At 38.2% G+C, this 22573-nt stretch overlaps 1 protein-coding gene across 2 annotated transcripts in view; it reads left to right on the forward strand.

Moving 5' to 3' along the window:
• The window catches only part of BMP5 (bone morphogenetic protein 5), a 58654-nt gene that overhangs the window by 32901 nt on the left and 3180 nt on the right, over positions 1-22573 (forward strand). For both annotated transcript variants that reach the window (XM_085324858.1, XM_085324859.1), the window contains 3 exons: positions 6670-6867; positions 17657-17733; positions 19275-19385. In XM_085324858.1, coding sequence (XP_085180984.1) covers positions 6670-6867; positions 17657-17733; positions 19275-19385 — 386 coding nt within the window. The remainder of the gene's footprint in view (positions 1-6669; positions 6868-17656; positions 17734-19274; positions 19386-22573) is intronic.

Consider the following 22573-nt stretch of genomic DNA (forward strand, 5'->3'; position numbering starts at 1 on the left):
CCATGTCTCTTCCTAGATCACTATGTCTCTTAGTTATTTGCCTTCTGTCTAGGCATCACAGGGGAAGAAACTGATGGTAACTGTAGTCCTGAGGCTTTTTTTGAGTTTTCTTGCTGTTTGAGGTGCGCAGGCAACAAGAATCCTCTGCCACCTAGCTCTGACTCTTCTACTACTGAAGATGGCTGACTTGCTTTCAACCCATCATATCCTGTAGGAGCACCTTGATTTTTTCAGGTAGTTGGTAGTGATGCTCTAACCTTCCTTCGCAGCCTTGGCCTCACCTTCACAGCACTAAATGATATCAGTTTCTTCCTGAGGTTACCCCCAGTCAGCCTTTGCATCTAACTTACAAGAACAAGGTAGCTGTCAGGTACATTGAGTTCTATCACTTAAGTCTCTTGGTGGATTTTGTATTTACAAAACAAAGTATCAGGAGTGATTTTACCTTGATTAATGTCTTTGCAGTAGGGGAATTTAGGATATACACACATATATATGTATGCATGCATGCATGTATTTTATATACATATATGGACTTTGGCAGGCTACCTCTACCTAAGTTCTGCACCATCTGGAAGCCATATAGCCATGTTAGCACAGCACTGAACCCGAGCTAATATATCCTGCCCCTCAGCAGGTTTTATTAGCTTGGGCTCAGGCATTGCTGAAGTACAGCTACATGAGTTCTGGTTCAGAGCTGACTTTGGCCAAAGTTATACTAGTAAATTAAGCATGCTCAGGAATACGGTGGGACACTAGCCTCTACTGGTACGAAACAAGCTAGAAAGCTGGCACTCTCAGTCTCCAAAACAGGGTAACTGTATGCAAGCTGCTCGCTGGGAGAGGTCCCTKCAGCACGGGGTATGGAAATGTGCCTGGGAGCTGCAGGAGAAGGGTAACTGGCTGGGACCAAAGGCATGCGGAGAACCTCCTCCTTCTCTGACAGCACTGATGATCCAGATCCAGTGCCTGGGAGCACTCCTGGGCAYGCTTTCATTTACCCAACTACGTGTAGCATTTGTTTCCAGCTAGGTCAAAACAAAGTCTGCGTTTTCCTGTGTCTGCTTGTTGAAGGTGATGTGAACACACYCTTTGTTAGTAAAGACACCCTTACRTTAACAGGAGTGAGAGAGGTGAGATGGGCTCATCCATCTCCTCCAGGCACCAGCCTGCTGGTGCATACTGGTTCTGGCTGCATGGCTGGGCAGCTCTCACTCCCTGCCCTGCTCTCTAGATGAAGGACACATCTGCTGCTAAGCACCAGTATTTTAGTGACAATAATAGGCATTTGTATTTAGTTTCATTTGGAAGGCTTTTATCCATTTTATTCTTCAGTGAGTGACCAATTAGTATAGTGTCTGTTTTATTGTCTTACTGAACACATTTTAACTGTGTGGAAGAGGCCTAGGACTCCCACAAACTATTCACTAAGTACATTAAACCCAAAGGATACATCAAGTAATTAACAAGCTGTGTTTGTTTATGATTACATCTTACTTTTTATTGACGTATACATGGTACTGCCCAGTTATACAGCATACTATGATTCCTAACATTTTCACAAATAATACCACTTGCTTCCTTCAAGACCTTTATAAATATCAAAATCAGCACAAAAAACTATGCTAAATTCATTTATCTGAACTCAGTGAAAACAAAAGAAGAAATGATTTAAAAAACAAAATGTTTTTTAGTTTTGACTGAAGCTGTGAAACCTAGGAAACGTAGAATAGACTGTCCAAGACCACCCATTTTTTCAGAATTCCTTTAAGCCTCCAGGGAGCAGAAGAGTTAACAAAATACATGAAGCTTATTTAAAAAGCTATATATTACATCCATTTAGATAGATGTGATCAGCAAAGGAAGATTTTTCAATAGAGACAGGAGAAAATATCTCGGAGTGTTGTTGTTGCCTTATTGGATTCATCATATTTGTGTCATTAGTTTTTCTTTTTTTGTTAAATAAATCTTCATTTAGTCTTTGGTAGGCAAGTTCTACCTCAATTCTTTTGTTTCTGTGAAGTCCCATCGCTCTCAAGAGCCCTGTTCAGGTATAAGAAATCACATAAGTTTCGCTCTAATTCTGAAGTTACCTTGTGAACTTTCAGGTTCAAAGATTCAGAAGTTTTGCTCAAGGATTAGATATTATTGGACCCTGCACACTCAGGATCTTTCTCCAAGATGCCTTTCCCAATCTTCATTTTGGATATTATTCCACACAAGAAGGAAGTGACACCAGAATGTTTTTCTCAGCAAACCAAAAATAAATTCTCAGCATCACTAGAGTTTTCAATTCTACAAATATATAAAATTATTACCACAATAACTACTGTGACCCAAAAGTACTAGTTAATCTGTAAAATGTGTTTTGTGGCTTGTTGAACACTTTTGAAAGTAAATAAGTGCTTGTTTTTCATAACAAAATGAGTGGTTTGCTGCAGTTCAATGACTCAGGACAAAATAATGGATTTTGGAATCATTCATTGTCCTGTGTTGCCAGTGTACATCTGGCCAAGATGCATAGTGGCTGAAAGCTCTTGCAAAATTACTGTCTGCTCAGTGCTTTACATAAAATATATACTGCCTGGGGAGAAAAATCCAAGTCACAAATCTTGCCATTGTCATTGGTATTCATGCTGGCAATCTCAGAAAAAGTCATGATTCTGAATGTCATGAAAAATGAGGTGATCTCTCCAGGTCAGGATTGTGAGACACGTTATACAAAGCTTGAAGTGCTCTTGCATTTCCAGTTGGAGCAGCTGGGGGAAAAATGAATTTTTAAGATGGAACTTGATCGGTTCATGAAAGTGATTGTATGATGCAGCTGCAAGTGACAGCAGAAAACTGGGTGTAGTGACCCAGAAACTAGCTTCGGAGTTACATTCCTGAGTGCTAATCCTATTCTGTGAGTATAAAAAGAGAATGAAATCTTCGGGACTTTGGGGATAGTACCTTTTTATAAGCTGAACTGCACAGTCATTTTCAAAGCAGTCATTCCTTAATTATAAGGAGACAGAAGGTAAAAGGACAGATAGCATCCACTGAGTTCAGTTAGTCAAACTAGCACTTTCATACAACCTTTAGTACAAACTGMTAAGGGCATTTTACTATCAAACGTAATAAAAGCCAAAAATAAGTTTAAATGCCAAGTCAAACAAATACATCTTGCCAAAGACTCAAAATTATATGAATAAAGAGTAAGGAGTTCAGCAGATTTAGAACACAATGCCTTATACAGGCTTTAGTCTCCAAATATACCTGTCAATATGGAGAAGAGATAATAAATTATGGAGTGGGATTGAGAAGTGCATACCAGCATTCAAGGAATACAAAGGCTCTGGATCCTTCCTGTACAGAGTAAATCCAKCTGTTATGCTTATTTATTTTTGTTAGGTGTGGGGGTGATTACAGTGGCTGGGTTCAGCAAAGAGGGTGCTGGCTGTCTACTGGTTGCTTGCACCATACTTTAGTGCCRAGAGCAATGTATTGATACTCGGTGTTTACAGTCTGAAGAAAAGTCTTTGAAATCCTCAGGATTAAAGATGTGATAGAAATATAAAAACAAACAAGTTATTCCCAGTGCTTGACCRCGTTCAGCTCTTGTCCAGAAATGCAGAGGAGTGGCAGGGAGCTACATGTTGCTGTTTTGTTTTTACCCGTTTCACGTGGGCAAAGCGCTGAAGGGATGGTGCGGTCAAGCGGGTCAGTCAGAGTCACTCAGCTGCTTTTAGCAAATATTGCCCTAACACCACGGTATGGAACAAATGCGTGCTGGAGAGACCTGAATTTTCACTTGTCACTGAAGCCAAGAGAAAGGTTTTTGAAATGTTTACTGAAAATGTTAGACTTTGGCCCATGGTCCCTCCTTGCTACAGAGGCCAGTCCAGGTCAGGATGAGGTTTCACTTACTTTGGGCAGTCTGAAGTTTGTAATGCGGGAGAACTGTGGGCTCCCTGCCTTGGCCATGGTCCATAACATGTGGACAGAGCTGCAGCCAGGGCAAAAGGTGAGGAGCCTTCCTGAGGCTGGACACCACAATACCTCCTGCTCAGCATGGACAAACCTTGGAGTTCTTCATATGAAGGAAATCTCTGCCTCCCCCCTTTTTTAGTAAAGAATAATAGAAGTTCTGTAAAGGCAAACTTTCTTTTGCACAGAAGCAACCTAAAATGGAGACAACATATGTGGTTTGAATTTCCAAACCAAACAGTTCAGAGATCGTCCTCAGAAGAAATATAGCGTCTCAAGGGCAGTGTATATTTTGATTGCTTCATCTTCTGAAAGTTACAGTTAATCTAAGGTATATGATAAACTGAGAGGAAGAAAAGTTTAATGATGAACCCACTGAAGTCAATAAAAATTTTCCTGTTGACTTCACTGCAAGCAGATTTCAGTGCTGTTCAGAAATTGAAAAAAAAAAAAGAAGAAGAAGAAGATTCCTTATGTTGGCAGCTTAAAAGATCAAGCAAATAAAGGAATAAAGTCACATAAACTGATTCAGTGTATAAAGAGACTGTGGGCTACAGGCTTAATTTTTTTATGGTATATCTCTATACCTTGGATAACTAAGTAAGCCTTAACTTGTGGAATCTTAATAGTCATCTCATTGCTGAAGTCTAAAGGAAACCCAGAGGAAACTTAATAATAGTAAAAGTTATTTTAAAGGGAGTTCACATTGGTTTGAAGGATATTTTGCTTCACATACAATATGTACCATTGTAAATTCAGAGAACCTAGATTTAAATTCAGAGAACCTGCACATGTCTTTATMGTCTCAGTATATAAATCTAATAGTATTCTTAAAATGTCCACCAGTAAGGTATTAATCTTTTACAGATAAAATTAAAATTCTGAGAGTCATTGGAAGAAAAAATAAAGAAAAATAATAAAAATATTCCCTCTAGAAATGAGGGGAAACTTGGAATTTTGTGGTAAGAGGTTAGTCTGTCCATGTTGCAATGAATAGAGAATAGTCTGTAGTTTTTCATATCTGACTTGCTACAGAAATTTGAACATATAGAAATTAATGTTACTGAATTATTTAATAGAAACTTAAATAAATATATGAAAAGAAGAATTAAAGAAACAGAAGATTAAAAAGCCATTTAAAATGAAATCAGAAGCTTCAGCAAATATATTTTTCCCTTGCAGTCAAAAAAGTAATTATCAAAATTGTTCAGAATATGTTGCCAATTACTTTGCTCCATAACTGCTAACTTTCTCAGTTCTTCTCTTGCCTTTGCTGGGCTCTCTGTCACTGGAAACATCTTAAACCAATTTAAAGTGCTACACCTGAATAAACATGTTGTAAAAGTGTTTATGTATTGAAGTGGGTCAGTTCAAGGTATGGTATTTGGCTGGAACTTCTAATTTCTCTTTTTACTGCAAAAGGGCTGCCAGAAGGAGGAAGTCTGAGCTGAATTAATACATTTGTTACAGTGGAAGTAGAATGGAAACTACTTTAACCACAAATCAAACTGCCTCTTTCATTTACGCCAGTGATAGAGTTTTTCTAAGAAATATAGACTCTGGCATTCAGCCACTGTAGGTTTGGGTTTGAAAAGGAAACCCGTACACTCGTTTCTGTACGGTTTACTCCTGTGATTATTTGCAAGCCCTTTTTTAGGAGGACTGGGTTAATGTTGTTACACATTTGTGGGGCAGACGCTCCTTTGCTGTCYGTATAGCCAGCTTCTCCAGCCTGGTTCGGAGACTGCCCGAGCGCCCCGATGCTGCGCGGCGCCCGCGGGCACACGCGGTGTCTCTGCCCATACCTCCCCGGCTAAAGGACCTCTGTGTCCCCCACCCAGCACAGCTGCACAGCTTCACATGACACTGTCTCATTTTCTGACGGTTGAAGGGCTCTGCATAATACACGTACGCACAAAAGTGTTTATGCTGCCAAAATAAATTCTGTTAAGAGCAAGGGTTTATTTGCTAAAATGTCACTGATGCCATTTCAGTGACTTGCTTTGCTTTCTTTTCTTTTAGTGAGGTTTAGATCCTATAATATAGTGAGGTTACCACACAGGCCTGACTGAACAAATATTTTAAAGGAATATGCACATCCCTTGGGAACAGAACCAGAGTCAATAATGTACATTTTTCAAACTCTGTTATAGATTTCTCTCAAACGACTGAGTGCCTTCATACCTTTACTAGTGAATGAACACGAGCTTGAGTAACATTGTGCAGTATTTATTTTTTAAAGCAGGAGTATGTTTAATATATATATTTCTCTGCTACCGATTTGCTTTGGGGATATAAGGTTCCACATCTTGTGATGCAAAGATTAGATGACCATATTGCGTTATCCTTTTGATAGCCTATCAACTTTAATGAGGGTCATTTATTTTTCAGTTCTCAAAATGTGTACATGAGACTGAATTAAAATATCTGTGTGTCAAGTAAGATATGTAGCATACAGAGGCACAATTTTATGCAATGGCAGACTGCCTGTAAGGCTGTTGAAACTTTTGTAAATTGCTGAATTTTCTGTCGACTAAATTCTATTCAACAAAATTAGGTTAAGATTCCTAATAATGTAAATTCAGGATTACGGGCAAAATCCTTGCCAGGCTTCAGTCAGCGGCAGGATTCACACTGTGGTTTCAGGAGGACCAGAAGTTCCCCTCATGAATCCAACTTACAGTTTTCATTACCTTGCAGGTCGGAGCATCAGTGTTAAATCTGCTGGCCTGGTTGGAAGACACGGGCCTCAGTCAAAGCAACCGTTCATGGTTGCGTTCTTCAAGGCAAGTGAAGTGCTTTTCCGTTCTGTCCGGGCAGCCAACAATAAAAGGAAAAATCAGAGCCGCAACAAATCCAGTAGTCATCAGGAGCCTTCTAGGATGCCAAGTGTTGGGGGTAAGATGATTCTGTGATTTACTAGCTTCTGTTTATAGGAGTTACACGCAGTTGCTCGATTGCAGCGGAGTCACAGCTGCTTGCCAACACACTGCTCGTCGGCTGAACTGTCGGAGACTGCGGTCCTCCTGGTAGCCTGCCCCATTTGTACCTGCTCCCTTAGCTTAGACCTCATTCACTCTRTTTGGAGCCAGTTTGCTTACGTCTGGGCTTACGTTGTGAGCTCCTGGATAGTGAAGCACCCGTGTAGTTCTGGAAAAAAAACTGTATGTGAGTTTGAAGTGAGTCCTCTGGAGTAAGCAATGGCATGAGGTCTGCGCTGTGCGTGACAAGGAGGTAGACAGAAGAGTTGCACGCCAACTACTTGTCTAGAGACCCTCAGCAAGGAACAATGTTTGGACTCTGTTTAACAGTTTCCAGCTAAAGAAGCTGAGACATAAGACAGAAATCTGAATACTGAAAATGAGGCAGCTTAACGAGTCTGTGAAAGTGTAAACAGTTCATGAGTACAGACCAGATGTCACCTATTGGTACAAATGCAAACTGTRTCCCTGAATGGGAGTGAATTTGATCTCTTTTTGACCAGAAAGGTACTTATAATAATACATGTGGAAATGTTAGTTCCATTAGGAACCTGGAATAAGTTTTGCTCAAATTCTTTCCTGAAATGTTCCTTTCAGCTGGAGGGATACCGTCACTTTCTAGATACTCTCACTTTTGAAACTTTTCTACTATCTGGGGACAGGATGCAATGATCTGAAAATACACTTTTATAAAARCATGGCAGATTTAGTATCAGAGTATCAAAAACTCAGTGTAGACATTATTGTTGAGCTCAGTGAATGTTTTTAAGCAAGCAAATTAGTATCTTGTTGTGGAAAGAATTTGGTCTCAGAGTGGAAGTCATCTATTTGTGGAGAAACATTATGAGCATTATGCATTACTTAAATCCAACTCAAAACCTCAAAAATGGCAGATTAGAGACCCCTCTAATGTAATACATAAGCCTTTCYCTGATCCTCTCTACAAGGATGAATTTTAGCCATAACAGGCACAAACTGCTCTGGAGTTGCTAAAGAAATCATAGAAATTGGTTGAATCTATCTTTCTAAATTTATTTAGAATTTGCTTGATGATCTACTAGAACAAAATACTTTCAAGTTAAAATGAGTATTAAAATATTAACAGAAAGAAAAAGATTTTTAATCCACMGCAATGATTATTATCACTTCAGTACTGGGTTCAATTTTACGTGTACACAACATATAGACAGAAAAATACTGTGCTCTTTGGAGAATACCATTCATCTTTTCCTAGTTTCTGCTGAGGACCTGGAACGCAGTTATTTCTGAGGCAGATGACTTGGAGAGATGCATGTGTTCCCTCTGAGGACCCCAGCTTTTGAAAAGCCCCTGAAATTTGTTAAGGCACTGGGGTTCTTTGTTTACAACTGTTCCTTTGTGTTTTCTGGGTAAAGTTTTCTGATACTCTGTATGACTATACCATAAACACCTCATCTGCATAATTAACTTTTAACCCCTCATAAATCAATATTGCAGGTAAGCAATTATAAATAAATAATAAAAGATGACCAAAACTGCAAAATGTAAACTTTTATTAGTAAAATAAAAAAAAAATCATGGTCTAGAGCAGGAAGCTTTTTTTTTTTTAGGATTCATTATCTATAAAGTGATATTGACTAAGCATTCTCTMTTCATTAAGCATATAAACTTTTTCAGATTTTTTGAAACAATACAAGTTAAAAATTGGCTGAGCATTTTGCAATTCATATCTTAATATCTCTTAAGTTTTCTAGCTTACTTCTACTTTAAATTCATTGATTTCTATAAGGAATTGCGTATGCTGTTTGTGCAATTCCAATATGATCAGCTTTGGTTCTGCAGAAATTATTTCTTCTATTTTACTGCAACCATAAGATACACTTCCCTATTCTCATAAAAGTGCTTTGGACTTGATGACACAATGAGATGGTTTTCTTTTGATTTTTTTTATTTTTCTTAAAATCTAGTCAGACATACCCTATGCAGCTGCCTTAATTCCAAAAAACAATCTCTTACTTCCAGGGTAAGTAATACTCTCTCTGTACAAAAAAACCTAAAAACACTTTCAATATTTTCCAGAAAATGTCTACTAATTTTGAGAATTACATAGCTGAAATTAAAAAAAAATAATCTAAGTATAGAAATGGCTATATATTTTATTACTGTATACACTTTTTAAGAAGGACATTTTAAAATTAAAAAATGCTGTTTACATCCATAACAGAATTCCACAATTTTATTAATGTTTTTGTCAATCATTCATGGTCTACTTCATCAAATTATTTCAATATCCACTATTTGCTTGTTGTTTTGGTTTCTTTATGAAAGCTAATCTAAAAGTTGATAAAGTACCTTGTGTCTTGATGACAGGAGCAGCACTATGGTTTTTAAATCTACTAATTAAGTCTTTACTTTGTCAATGATCTTAATGGTCACAGTAAGAGGGAAGTTTCTGTTTGAATCACACACAAAGTGAAAATAAGATTTTTGTTCATTAATGATATCATTTCACCTTCAGAAAGTATTGTGATTTTAAAAGTTTAATTCAAAAATGTTTCACCCAGTTGCATTTCAATGTCCACTGTGAGCCACTATCTAGGCACCCTCGTCCTTTACATAAAGCACATYAAAGGCATTTAGGAAAGCAAATTGTATGCCACATTGAGAACAAACCAAGAGACAGAAGTACCTGTCAGGCAATTAGACAGGCTTTAGGCTGAGGTGAAGACCTAAATTAAAATAGGTACGTACTGATGTCTACCTGTGTAGGCAGCCGGTGAAGATCTAAGGTTTAATTAAGAGGATTCCACACAGATGTCTAGTTTCACTTGAGATGCTCTAGTGTCATTTCAGAAAGGTCTACRAAAGGTTAGACCACCCAAAGGTCAGAAAGGTTCCTGTGTCATATCTGCTAACCACATATCATTTTCTAATATCCTAGAGTTTCTGAAGTGGTGATAGATGTGTATTCCCTGTTAACTGAATCCTGCATCTTGTCAAACACRTCAACAAAGTCTAGGGATCAGTTCAGCTAATCAGGGTGAGCTGAATTGCTATCCAATCTCCTTTGACTTCATTGCCTTGATTTTCATCAAATTTACTGGGAGCTTAGACTTATCTGTAAGCACTTATATGCAAATATCTAAATTTAAATATCTCAATTTTAAACTGAATCCCATTTTTCTAGTCTATAAGGAAATGAGAGTTGAACAAATTAGCTAAACCTGCYTGATTATGGCAGGAAGCTGTACATAAGCTCCCTGCTGCTTTAACCTTGGAAAAACCCAAGGTCACTTTCTTGGTGGCAGGTGTGAACTGCATATGCTAGCAAGTTGCATTAGCATGGGAATTACCTAGGCAAGAGTTGTCTTTTTATCTCAAAATACTAGTCAACCTCATTTATATATCTAGCGTTGCTTCAGAGTTGTTGTAAACCAGAACATCTCCAGTGAAAAGTGCTTTATAAAACCAAATTTCTTCCTGACTTCTTCAGGCAAGTAGCTGAGCACTAAAGAATAAATGTTTGATGATGTTCTGTCTTGAAAGTTAAAATGGGGATAATTTATGTTGCTATTACAAACTATGTTAATGTCTTTTACCATCTAAAGTACTATTCTATTTTTAATTCACTTCCATTTAAAWTTTAAATGCTCTGTCTTTGGGAGTCCATGAAAGAACTCCAACTTGCTTCCATTTATTAATTGCATTTATCTAACCTTTAGGTATTCAGAGGGAACCATGTAGTGGAAAGCATTCGATTTTGATACCTAGRACTGAGTTTGACATGCCACTTAAGACTAGGAAAGAGAAAGAGGGAGTTGTTGTGGGGTAGGAGGCACTATAYGAGGTAAGGAAGCAATCTTACTCCACTCTTTTCCACAACTGCCTCCAAGAGGTAATGGTTGCCCTCGATCTGCATAATTGTAGAGGTTGATTATGCCAGATATCTGTCAGCAAAGATCTTGATATAGGAGAACTTTACTGTTGAAACRAAACTAGGTTAAAAAGCAATTGCGTGTGCAGTTATGTGGACGGTAGGGACAGTGACCTCTGATGGAGGTGGCAAGGTAGGCAGATTGGACTTGGTATCCATTTCTCATCGCAACGCTTAAGTGTGATAGGTAACTGCAAGCTCTCATAGCAATGTCCCCCATAGCAAAATTGCCTGGAGGAGTAGCTCTTGCACCATTTGGCACCAATTTGGCTTTCATATCATCACCCCAGCAATCCTCATATCACAAATATACAAACTTCTTTTATTTGAGTGCTATTAATGATGAACGATGAGAYTTTTCATGATGTAAATGGTTCAAGATGCTTTTATTTTACTAACTATTGCACGAATACTCACTAAAATCTGCAGATGAACACACCGATGACAATGTGCAGATTCTGTCCAAATGCCCTGGTGTGCAAAGAGAGGCAAAGGAGAGGACATTTTCTTATTTCTCAGGTCAAAGTCAGGCAGAACACAGGCACAGTCCTTGCGATCTTCCATGGGGAGAGACCAACAAAGGAGAAAAGCCATGCCTTTTTCTCCCTATTCATAAACTGCCCAAGTACTGTGGATATGCTGCTTCCCTGCAATGCTGTGGAAGAAGGCTGACTCTCCTAGTTCTGCGTGGCTTCCAGTAATAGCCCAGTGCTTAAAAAGTAAAATTCATTTCTTAATATTTAAACCGAAGAAAATCACAAAGAATTCTGCCCATCGTCTTCTTCACTTTGATCCATCAGTAGGCCGTATTCTATTCTCATTTACCCCCAGGTGCAGGACACTGTCCAAGTAAACGACACTGCAATAGGCAAAAGTCATGTGATGTAGCTCCTTGTTCCATAGCTTTATATCTATGGCATCTAAGTCAAGCATTGACAATGAAAAATCTCATCTACATAGCTAGAGATAATTTTCTCCTAGGTCTGTTGCCACTTAATGGTTCACAGAGTGTGGTTACACTTCTCTTGCAGGCTAATCCCACCTTTACTCCGACCATTCCTTCTTTCTCTTTTATTGTTTTTGTTTCTTGTTTCTTTTTCTTTTGGACCTCAAAGATAAACTTGTTGCATTCTCAGCAAATCAAAAAGGACAGTTAGTTCTTCCTTTCCTTCTTTCCAGCATATTATCACTGAAAAACATGTTTTTGAATTATTCATGAGGAATAATAACACAAACAAACACAACATGTAGAAAATAAAATCTATATGTGTCAGTTATTATAACAGCTGGGCAAATGTTGACAGATCTGGGGTCAGCATCCCCGTGCTGCCAAGAACTTCAAGAGAATATGACCTCAGTGCAATGCAAAAACACAGAAAACTAAACTTAGCATTCAGACTCCACCTGCCTGCTATGCACAGAGGATTGAAGTGTTTATTACTTATCCAGTTCTGTTTTGGTCAAGTTGTAGATAAAAGGAAAAATAACTAAAAGAAATCAAAACAAGACAGCTTGTTCCCCAAAGTACACCACATAACTCTTCCTTAAAAAAAAATTTGGCTTTTTTTTTTTTTATTTTTGAACTTTATCTTTTGGATAGAATTGCAAAGTAATTGGGCACTAAAGGATATCCACATTTAAATATCAAATAGTGATTTATACCATGAAACTCAAAAATAAAGCTACATATATTTTGGTCATATGTTTTGATCATAATACTTTAGTATGTTTGAAGATGTCCATATGTCTTTACTCTCCTTCCCCCAAAAAACTCTTATTAAATTTTCTTATAAATATATTTTCTTGCTCTCTTTCCATAGCTCTGTTATATAAAAGTTTGGATCCTTATTGCAGTTCCTGAATAGCTTAGGAACATTTACTTAGTCACAAAATACTATGATTTTGATTCTTGACAGAATAAGCACGTGGGCCTTGGAGTTGCAGTTTGTGAAATTGGATCCTCCACCAGATATTATTATAAATGTCACACAATACTTATATGTAATGTTACATTATGCACAACATATGTCCTATATGAAAGATAGAATTCAAGCAAGGAATATGGATTTGTGTGAATTTAACCTTTTTCATAGGTAGGTATGTGGGTTAAATGGTTCACAGATACATATCTTCTCATAAAACACAGACCATTATATTATACACTCCACTATCCTGGAGTGACTACTTATCCACCCTAGGTTAAGCTACATTCAAATAATTCAGAGTATCAAGATAATGAATGAATCTGAAGTGATGACTTATGTATTTATTATTCATACATATTTATTATTTCTCCTTTAGCTGTAGGAACTATGGTGCTAAAACTTCTGAAAATACCGTAACTGAGGGGAAACTTTCTTGAAAAAGAACAATCTTCAGCTTTCAGTTGTTTTTCTGCTCGAGTGCTATCTAAAACCAGATTGCAACTTCCTCGTATGCAGATCTTCCCCACATTTTTCAGTCACATTTTGCAAGACATTTACAAAATGATGTGCATTCTGTGTGACTAGATTTAAAATTCCCGTTAATAGCTGAAACAGAAAACCTCAGTATTTAACCTCCTACGAGCACTTGTCTTAGTCAAATTCAGTCTACAGATCCTTGTAGAAAGTGACTGATACAACAGTTGACATTTTTTAGCTTCAAGACCTTTACTCTCCTCTACCTTCTTCTTACTATTGTGTTTGTGGAACATATTAGATTATTATGGACAATTCAGAACAATGAGTTCTTAGTTATACATATATATATATAATTATATTAAAGGCATACAGATTTTTGAAAAATATGTGATTTAGGTACCCTTAGGGTATCCTAACTTGCTTCCAGTGACTACTCCAAAAAGACACAGGACTTGCATAGAGTTTGGCTATATCTTTTGGCCTTACATGCCCTGAGGTAACTGAGGGTATCTGAAATGGCAGCAGGTAAGTGCATGGAGTTCATGGAGAACAGAATCAAGCCCTGAATGACTGTCATTGAGAGACATCTCATTAAGGACTGGGAAAATACTATAGGAAAGGAAGTAGCATTCATTTTTTAAAAAGAATGAGAATTAGGGGTATTATAGCTTAGTAAGCTTAACTTCAGTACTAATGGCGATACCAGGACAAATTATTTAGTACTTCAGATGATTAGCTAAGCTCACAGTGGAGGCATGCWTATAGTATATCTTGATTTGTGTACAGCTTTTTATGCAGTCTCAAGACATATTTTGTGATCCAGGTGCATTTGTTAGAAAGTGGCTATATAGCTGGTTAAAAAAAGTCATATTTGAAGAGTATTTTGCCAATAATTTTAAAATTCGGCCAGGTATTTGGAATGATATCTCACTGAATCTCTTCTGGATCTGATTAAATCCAACATTTTATTAGTAATTTGGGTGATTGATCACTTCCCCTAGATGTGGCATCCTCTGTGAACTTACTGAGGGTGTACCCTGTTTCACTGTCCAGGTTGTTAACAAAGACATTAAACTGTATTGGCGCCAGTATTGATTCCTGAGGGACATCACTAGTAACTAGCTGCCAGCTGGACTTAGTACCATTGATCACAACCCTCTGAGACCAAGAGTCCAGCCAATTTTCCATACATTGTATTGTATGTATATCCAAATCGTATCTCACCAATTTGATTCTAAGAATACGAGGGGAAACCATGTCAAAAGCCTTCCTAAAAGCAAAATGAACAACATCTACTGCTCTCCCCAAATCCACAGAGCTAGTGATCTCAATACAGAAAACACTCAGATTGGTTAGGTACAATTGCCCCTTGATAAATCCAAGTTGACTGCTCCCAAACACCTCTTTGTTCTTCATGCAAATTGATAAGGCTTCCAGGAGTATTTGCTCCATAGTCTTCCCAGAAACTGAGGTTAGGCTCMCATCTTCAGATGGGTGTGATATTTTCCATTTTTGAGTCATCAGAAACATCCTCTAGACACCACAYACATTTAGAAAGAGTTGAGAGTGACCTTGCAGTCATCTTGGTGAGCTCATTACCCACCCTCAGTTGCACTCCTTCTGCTCTCATGGGCTCGTGTATCTTCAGTTTGCTTGAGTGGCTCCTAACTCAGTTTTCTTTTCTGGGGATAGTGTTTCAGTCTCTAAGTCCAAGGACTTGGGAGTCCTCCATATCTTGCCAGTAAAAAACAAGATAAAGAAGGCACTGAGTAACTCGACCTTTTCTGAGTCTTTTGTTTATGAGGTCCCAAGCCCTGCTGCGCAGTGAACCCACATTTTCTTACTTTTCCTTTTGCTGCCAATGTACCTATAGAACCTGTCTTATTGCCCTTCTCATCCTTTATCAGTTTCAGTTCCAGCTAAACTTTGGCTTTTTGCATTTCATTCCTGCATGCTCAGGCAAGGCCTGTATATTTCTTCTGTGTAGYTCATCCCACTGCCAGGTTAGACCCACTTCTGAAATTTGAGCTCAGCCAGGAGTTTTCTATAAAGTTATGCTGGCTTTGTGCCACACCTGCTCAACACGTGGGACATCAGAACGGACTAACTCATCTTGTACTTTGAGGAGGTTCTCCTGGAAGATCAGCCAGCTCTCCTGGCCTCCTTTACCCTGGGGGTCAGCTTCTCATAAAATCCTATCCAAAAAAAAAAAAAATCTCTGAATAAGCTGAAATCTGTTCTCCTGAAGTCTGGGGCTGTAATTCTGCAGTTGGTCTTGCACACATCTCTCAGAATCTTTAATTCCACCAGCTTATGGTTGCTGCAGCCAAAGCTTTCATTAACCTTCACACCCCCAACCAGTTATTTATTCGTGGATATGTATAAATAAATCATAATGCTAAGATAGCTAATTGCACCTCAAAAAATGATCTGAAGTTTTTAGTAGATCATTTGACAATGTAGTTTTGCTGAAAAATTCCCATTCTGGGCTATATTGCTTAACTATAAGAAATAATTATTTTACTTTATTTGGTACTCTGTTCAATCTTGGCATCACAACTTTGACAGGATGTCAACAAACTGAGAAGAATCCAGGGAAGCAGGGGAATCTGTGTGTGGTATCACAGATCAGGACACCGAAAAAAATGGAGCTTACTTAGTTTAGAAAAGTTGTAAGAGTGGCAGAGGAACAAGAGGCTGGGGAATCGTGAGAAATTGTAACAATATTTTAAAGACGTTAAGTAATTCTTTAGGAAGAGAATAAGGATCAATTATCCTGCTGAAAGTAGGACAAGAAATTATTGGTTAATCTGTGGAAAAAAAAATCATTTAGGCTAGCTATTTGGAAGAGCTTTGTGCAGAGAYAGAGAAGCAGTAGAAGAGCTTATCTCAGACACTGTAAAACTTCCTTCCTTGGAGGCTGTTAAATATACATTAGAAAAATAACTCTCAGCAATGGCCTACATATACCAATTCCATCTTACAGCAGAAAGATGAAATAAATTAGCACTGAGAGCTTTTGCAACCTTCCATTTTTATGATTTAATTGTACTTAAATGTGAACTTTAATTAATGGGACTATTAGTATTTCTAAACATATATGTAAGTATTTAATTGAACTAAGATCTAAGGAACCTTGCAGGATAAAGGCAGAAGTTCTGGAAGAACCTTATGTTCTGGAGCTATGTTGTGGAGTTATTCCTGTCAACAGAAAYCTTTTCCTTCTTATTCTAGGATATTTTGGAAAACGCCTATTTTTTCATTTTATGCAAAAAAAGCCCCTCTCCTAATATTCCAAGAAATTTTAAAGACGTCTCCCTCCCAGCCTCCAGTCTTTTAGTGTTAAAAACRCTTCCAAAAAAAGCTTTATTCCTGAAAATGAAAATTTGATTTCTTTTTCTGTATCTTTCTTGTATATCTTTGTTGTTGTTGTTGTTGCGAATTTCAGCTTTTTTTTTTTTTTTTTTTTTTTCAGAAAGAGTATTTTAGTCCCCCGAAAAGGCACATTAATCGTTCTTGAAATAGGATCAGAGGAGGCAGACTGTCCTCCCAGCACCATCACATGCTTTACTGACAGCATCATTAGAACTGGCATCCTGGACTAACTCCAGTGGTGCTAATGCAATGAAGATATTATCCCATCCATTTCCATTTCTATTACTCTGGGGCAGGTTGCAGTAAGGAATGAGCACTGYGCTTTCTCAAGGATTAGGATTGTCCTGGACTGGCATGTATAGAAGGTCCTGTGTGTCCTATCCTGGGAAATCTCTCACAGTGCAAAAACATTTGGGCTTTTAAAAAACATTTGTTATTCTACTTGTTTGCACTAATGCTAACAATTAAAACCATTAGCTGGTGAATATTTCTGGAAAATATAAAAAATGAAGGAAAATATGGTGAAAGTAAAACTGTACCGATGTTTAAATAACAAATTTTGTAAATTTTGTTGTATCAAGACAATTTTGTTTTTGTTAATTTATCTTTTGAGCTGGGCTGCTATCTTCTCTTTACCTGGTAATTAAATCTGATCCAAGAAACAGAAGACCTTGGGATGGGGTCTCAGTGTCCTCCTTTGGTTCTCTCTGTCATGTTATCAAAGTTGTTAGCTAGCCAGGAAATAGATATCATGCAAACTTATTTCTCCTAATAATAAAGGCATCATTTCCACTGTGTACATGAATGATATCATGCTGACACCACTCATTCTGAATTTCCAAGTTTACACTGTATTTAAGACCTACCCTATGTGTATGAATTACAGCTCTAGGAATACAAATGACAGTGAGCTTGTTCCTTTCCATTGTGCTGTTTGATTAGGAGCTCAAAAACAAGCTAAATACTGTCAGTTGTAGCAATGTTTCTAAACAATTTCTATTATTTTCTTCCTGTAGATTACAATACAAGCGAGCAAAAGCAAGCATGTAAGAAACATGAACTTTATGTGAGTTTCCGAGACTTAGGATGGCAGGTATGATTATAAATGCTGTTTCCTATCAATTCTAATCAGGAAAATGTATTTTACAGTCTCCCATTAATTATAGTTGGACATTTCCTCATAATACATGGTATTTCAATGCTGAGAGAAAAATTCTTAAAGTGTGTTTTGCAATGACGTGCTGAACTCTGCAATCCTTTAGGACAAATTATAGAGCTACTCACCTTTCCAGGCTGCATGTCTCAGGATAACAATATCTATTTAATTTTTTTGGCTACTACTCTCTCAAACGTTTCCCAGACATTAATGGGTTTCTGATCTGGATTCATTCACCTCAAGATAAATCCAAACCTTCAGTCAAAATCTGAATAGACCCAAAGTAAATGAGACCAAAATCCTCCTATTTAGCAATACGATTTTTGAAATTTGCTCTTGAATTTTCCCTGGTTCACCACTAGCTACTGGAGGTCAGAAAGATTTCATTGGGTTACAGTCTGTAGGGAACTAGCTCTTGGATTACTGCTCAGTGGTCTTGATAAAACATAGCTAAACTCTCCTAATTCCTAGCATCAGTCTGTTGTAGGAAAAAAACTCATCCTGCTGCACAATAACAAAAAAGAAGATATATGTGGTAAGAGGTCAGAAAGACAGAGGTAGTGCATGATAAAGAAAAGAAAAAAGAGATTCTTTCTTTTTACCAGAAAGTAAGAACTTGTCATATAATAAAAGTAATAAAAATAAATAGAAGTATAATAAAAAGTTCATAAGTAATAAAAGTAACAAAAAGAAGGCCATCAGCAACCAAAAACCTATGTCAGTAAGAACTTGGAGATGCAAGGCACTCAAATCTTTGGTAGCTGAAGGTGGTAATAGAGAAAATATAGATTTTTTCCCACAAAAATATTAGAAGAATTCAAAGTTCTGGTYGGAGAAAAAAAGGTATTTGGTACAATATTTGATCAGTGAAACTTGGGATGAAGTGAGATTAAAAAAACTAAAACTATGGAAAATGTACCTGGTTCTTTTCCCCTATTCCCACCACAGTTCCATTAGCTTTGTCTGACAAAGAAGAAATTCAACAAACTAAACTTAGAGCCTTCAATAAAATTTTAAAATATTTTCCTTCATGTGATCTTTTCCCTGTGCTGCCTATATTGCTAGAAGGAATCAAAATACATCTTTCAGTGGCAATTCCAATGTGTAATCACTTGTAACCTTTTGTCTCATGCAATAATAGGAATAATGATATTGAATATGCTGAGGAAAGAGGATGCATTTTAACTACTTTGGTTGTGTCAAAAAGTGCTCAKGAATTTCAGTCAGGGAAGAGAAGTATGTTTGGGCATTTAATTCCCCTTACAGATTCACTCAGCACAGATTTGTAAGTTTAACTAATTTTCATCTGAATTTTGCAGGAACAAATCAAATATTATTTTGGCAAAGAAAGTAACTTTACATGTCACATTACGGAGTTCATTTTGTCCTTGGACAAGCCTTAGTTAGTTTGATACAGTTTTAAGTTCTTTGAACTAGAAGAAAAAAATGAGTATGTTCACTTGTTTTTTCTGTTTTAGGACTGGATTATTGCACCGGAGGGCTATGCTGCATTTTATTGYGATGGAGAGTGTTCTTTCCCCCTCAACGCCCACATGAATGCAACGAACCACGCGATCGTTCAGACGCTGGTACGTCTCTGCCTAGGTTATCACCATCTATTTTGTACTTGCAAGCGTCTGTCTATCTCTTTCTCTCTGTTTGCTACAATGAGATTTGGATTATATTTGTGTAAACGATAACATGTTTCAAAGACATATTTGGATGATTACACTGAACAGTGGATGAACTGTCCAGAGTGGTCTGTGTGATGGGTTTACTTTCCATTTCAAATGCAGTAATACATGAAAAGACTGTGTCATACCACTGAAGAATTTTGTAGGCACAAACTGAAGCAGAGGGACCAGCCCCAATTCCAAGATTTTTTCACTGCTCCATGTTAACATCTAAATGCTATACCTTCCAGAAGTGTTGACACTTGGCCACTCTGTGGACCTCTGCTGTCAACTGTTGGCAGAGAAGCTCAAAATGTAACGTAATGTGAAGCCTTGCAAGCTGATGCATTAGCATGTGAGACACTGTGTTCAGTCATGCCTGGCTAACAAACGCAATTTATAAACAAGTGTCTTTGGATTTGTTCCTCTGCCTGGTACACGTAAAAGGAGATTTGCGGCCAGCTTTTTGCCTCTGCCCATTCTTAGGCTAGTTTTAGGCTATCAGCTGGAGTAGCCAAAAGGGTGAGCTTGTACTAGCTGGCAAGCTAACTGTGAGTTGTATTAGCTGGCAAGGCCTCCTCTACCCCCAAAACATTCAGTTACRGTTCCAAAAGCACCGCACTTCCAGAAACTAAGACCCTTAGAACATACCTAAATGTAATGCTTTGAGTCTGATATCTAGTTRTTATTTTCTACCTATGCCAACTGAAGAACTGTCTCTGGACATCATTAATATTGACAGATTAAGAAACAGAGGAATGAGAGTGGGAGTATGAAATCAGAACAGGAAATGGTTGCCAGTCCCAGTTAGTTTCTTGAAAGGTCAAAGCACTCAACTGCAACTGGAGAAAAATAAATTTAAAGCTTCCCTTGATTTAAACTAGTGATCAGGAAAGTATCTTGAACACCAGACTGTGCTGATGAGTCTGTCTCTAGATGATGAACTTTTTCTTTTCCTTTCCATTCAGCTTCTCATTTATGCACCTTCTGCAAATCCTGCCACTGATGCAACATTTTATTCCTCTAGCMCAGAATTCAAGTCAGCAGGATTCACAAAAAGAAGGGAAAAAGTCAGAGGGTGGGAATAAACAGAAGAGTTGTGGTAAGGGGTTCAGGTACAGGGAAAAGCAAATGCYAGTTAGCAAGGAATACAGTAATGTGTCCATGAGATGGTGAAGAACAGCACATACACAGCCATGAAATGAAAAGAAATAGGTCAGCAAAGCAATAGCTTAGCATTATGTAAACATTGCCCAGAAAAATTGCCAGTACCAGTGAGATCCCTGGGTTAGAGTTCCCTCCTACAGTTATGGACTGTGAAATAAAAAGTGGCCCACTGCTATTTTCACTTGTGCATCTGCCCTTTCCAAAAATCATTAATTTCTCATGGTTAACAAATTTCTGTAGAATGTCTAAAAAAAAAAAAATTGGATACTTAAATCTTCCCTCCTTTTTATGGCCTTTTTGGAATTGTGTGTCTCCCTCTGCATGTACTGTACATGCATTCAGTTATGCAGCCAAAAATCGTGAGGCTAATTAAATTTTAACTGCACATAAATTAGATGAGATAACAGTAGTTGAATGCTTTCTGGTTTAAATTATATAAAATTCAGATTTACACAAGGTGTGCACATGGGGAAGGCTTGGGAAACAATTATTCATACACCCCACCCTAATCCAAATGTAATCATCTCCCAGCCATACTGATTACACCATTCTAAAAAAGCCCACTCTTTGGGTTGGGAAGTGATTGTTCCTTGGTACCCCTCCAAATTTTACTGACTCATTTTTTTTTCTTTTGTAACAAGAAGAGGAGAAATGTTGGGCCAGTACCTCTCTCTCTCCTTTTTTTTTCTTCAGAAGAAATGAGACTAAACTTAGATAGAACACATAGAYGCATATAAATGCAAGATAGGTCATATTTAAATGAGTTAATATCCTTTTCTTCTCCTCTCTTGCATCCTGTGAGCCTCTGAAAAAATATTGGAGTGGAATTGACCAAATGGTCATTGCAGTCAGTGGATTACCAGCCAGTATCATGYTGACTTCCAGGCTTTTGAAATCCTCATCATAGTAAAGACACTATTTAAAAGCCTGGCCTGCCCGTCAGTATTGCCATTGTTAGGGCAAAGTCTTCTTTTCTTCCGAAACAGATGTCGTGGTCATTGTGCAGTGCAGTCGCTGGAGACGCTGCTGCCCCTCCCCTGACCCTCACCAGCTCTGCCCTCTCACCATCGCTCCCTCTGCTGAGGCTTTTTAACCAGTTACGTGAATGCTCCTTTCAGAGCACCCTCTGGCTTGAGTCGCCCAGCACTGACAGGGACTAGAAATACAATTAATGAAAGAAATTTAATGCCGATGTCTCAGCACTGATGGTTAGCACTGTGATGTAGCACCTCCTGCCCGGCCCCACGAGGGTAGGTGCCCGGGCTGAGCACCCCAGCAGGAGAGTCCTTACTGCCCACGCACAGTGCGGTGCTGCTTCCCATGGCTCCTCGTGGCCACCTCAGGCTGTGCAGACCAGCACAGCCTGACCCTGGCTCAGCTACCTCTTTGGGAGGCWCTTGCCCCTCTGACCCTCCAAAAATAGCAAGCTCTCAAACATGGACTTCAGCATAGCTCACTGAAGGAAAGGCAGCTCAGAGAGAGAGAGAAAACCATAGCAACCCATTTCAAATGCTTGTGGCTGACCAGGATTTTCCAGGCTATCTGTACGGTGAAGAAGGCCAGCAAGTCTAACACCAGAGATGCCTGCGCATTCGCAGAGCGTGGAGCTCGTAGCTGGAAAGGCAGAGGCTGGTGGGATCAGAAGTTATGGCAGGGCAAACATCTGTTCAGGCAAGCCACAATCATTCTTCAGTGTTTTGCTTTTCATTTGTTAAACTGTTTTTAAATGTGTGTCTAAACCCTTACTAAACTGCTACTTCAGAATTTATTATTGCTCATTTCAAAAGACCTTCTCATGGTAACAGTTATGTAAAAATCGTTTCCTGATAGACTGTTCTCTGTTGTCTGGCAAAGACTCTGAGTTTATATCACTGCAAGACAGATGGCTATAACAGACTTACAAAGACTTAACATACAAATGAAAGCTATTACTGCTG

Source organism: Rhea americana, unplaced genomic scaffold, assembly GCF_003343005.1.
Source record: "Rhea americana isolate MKP2758 unplaced genomic scaffold, rheAme1 scaffold_94, whole genome shotgun sequence".
Classification (NCBI taxonomy): domain Eukaryota; kingdom Metazoa; phylum Chordata; class Aves; order Rheiformes; family Rheidae; genus Rhea; species Rhea americana.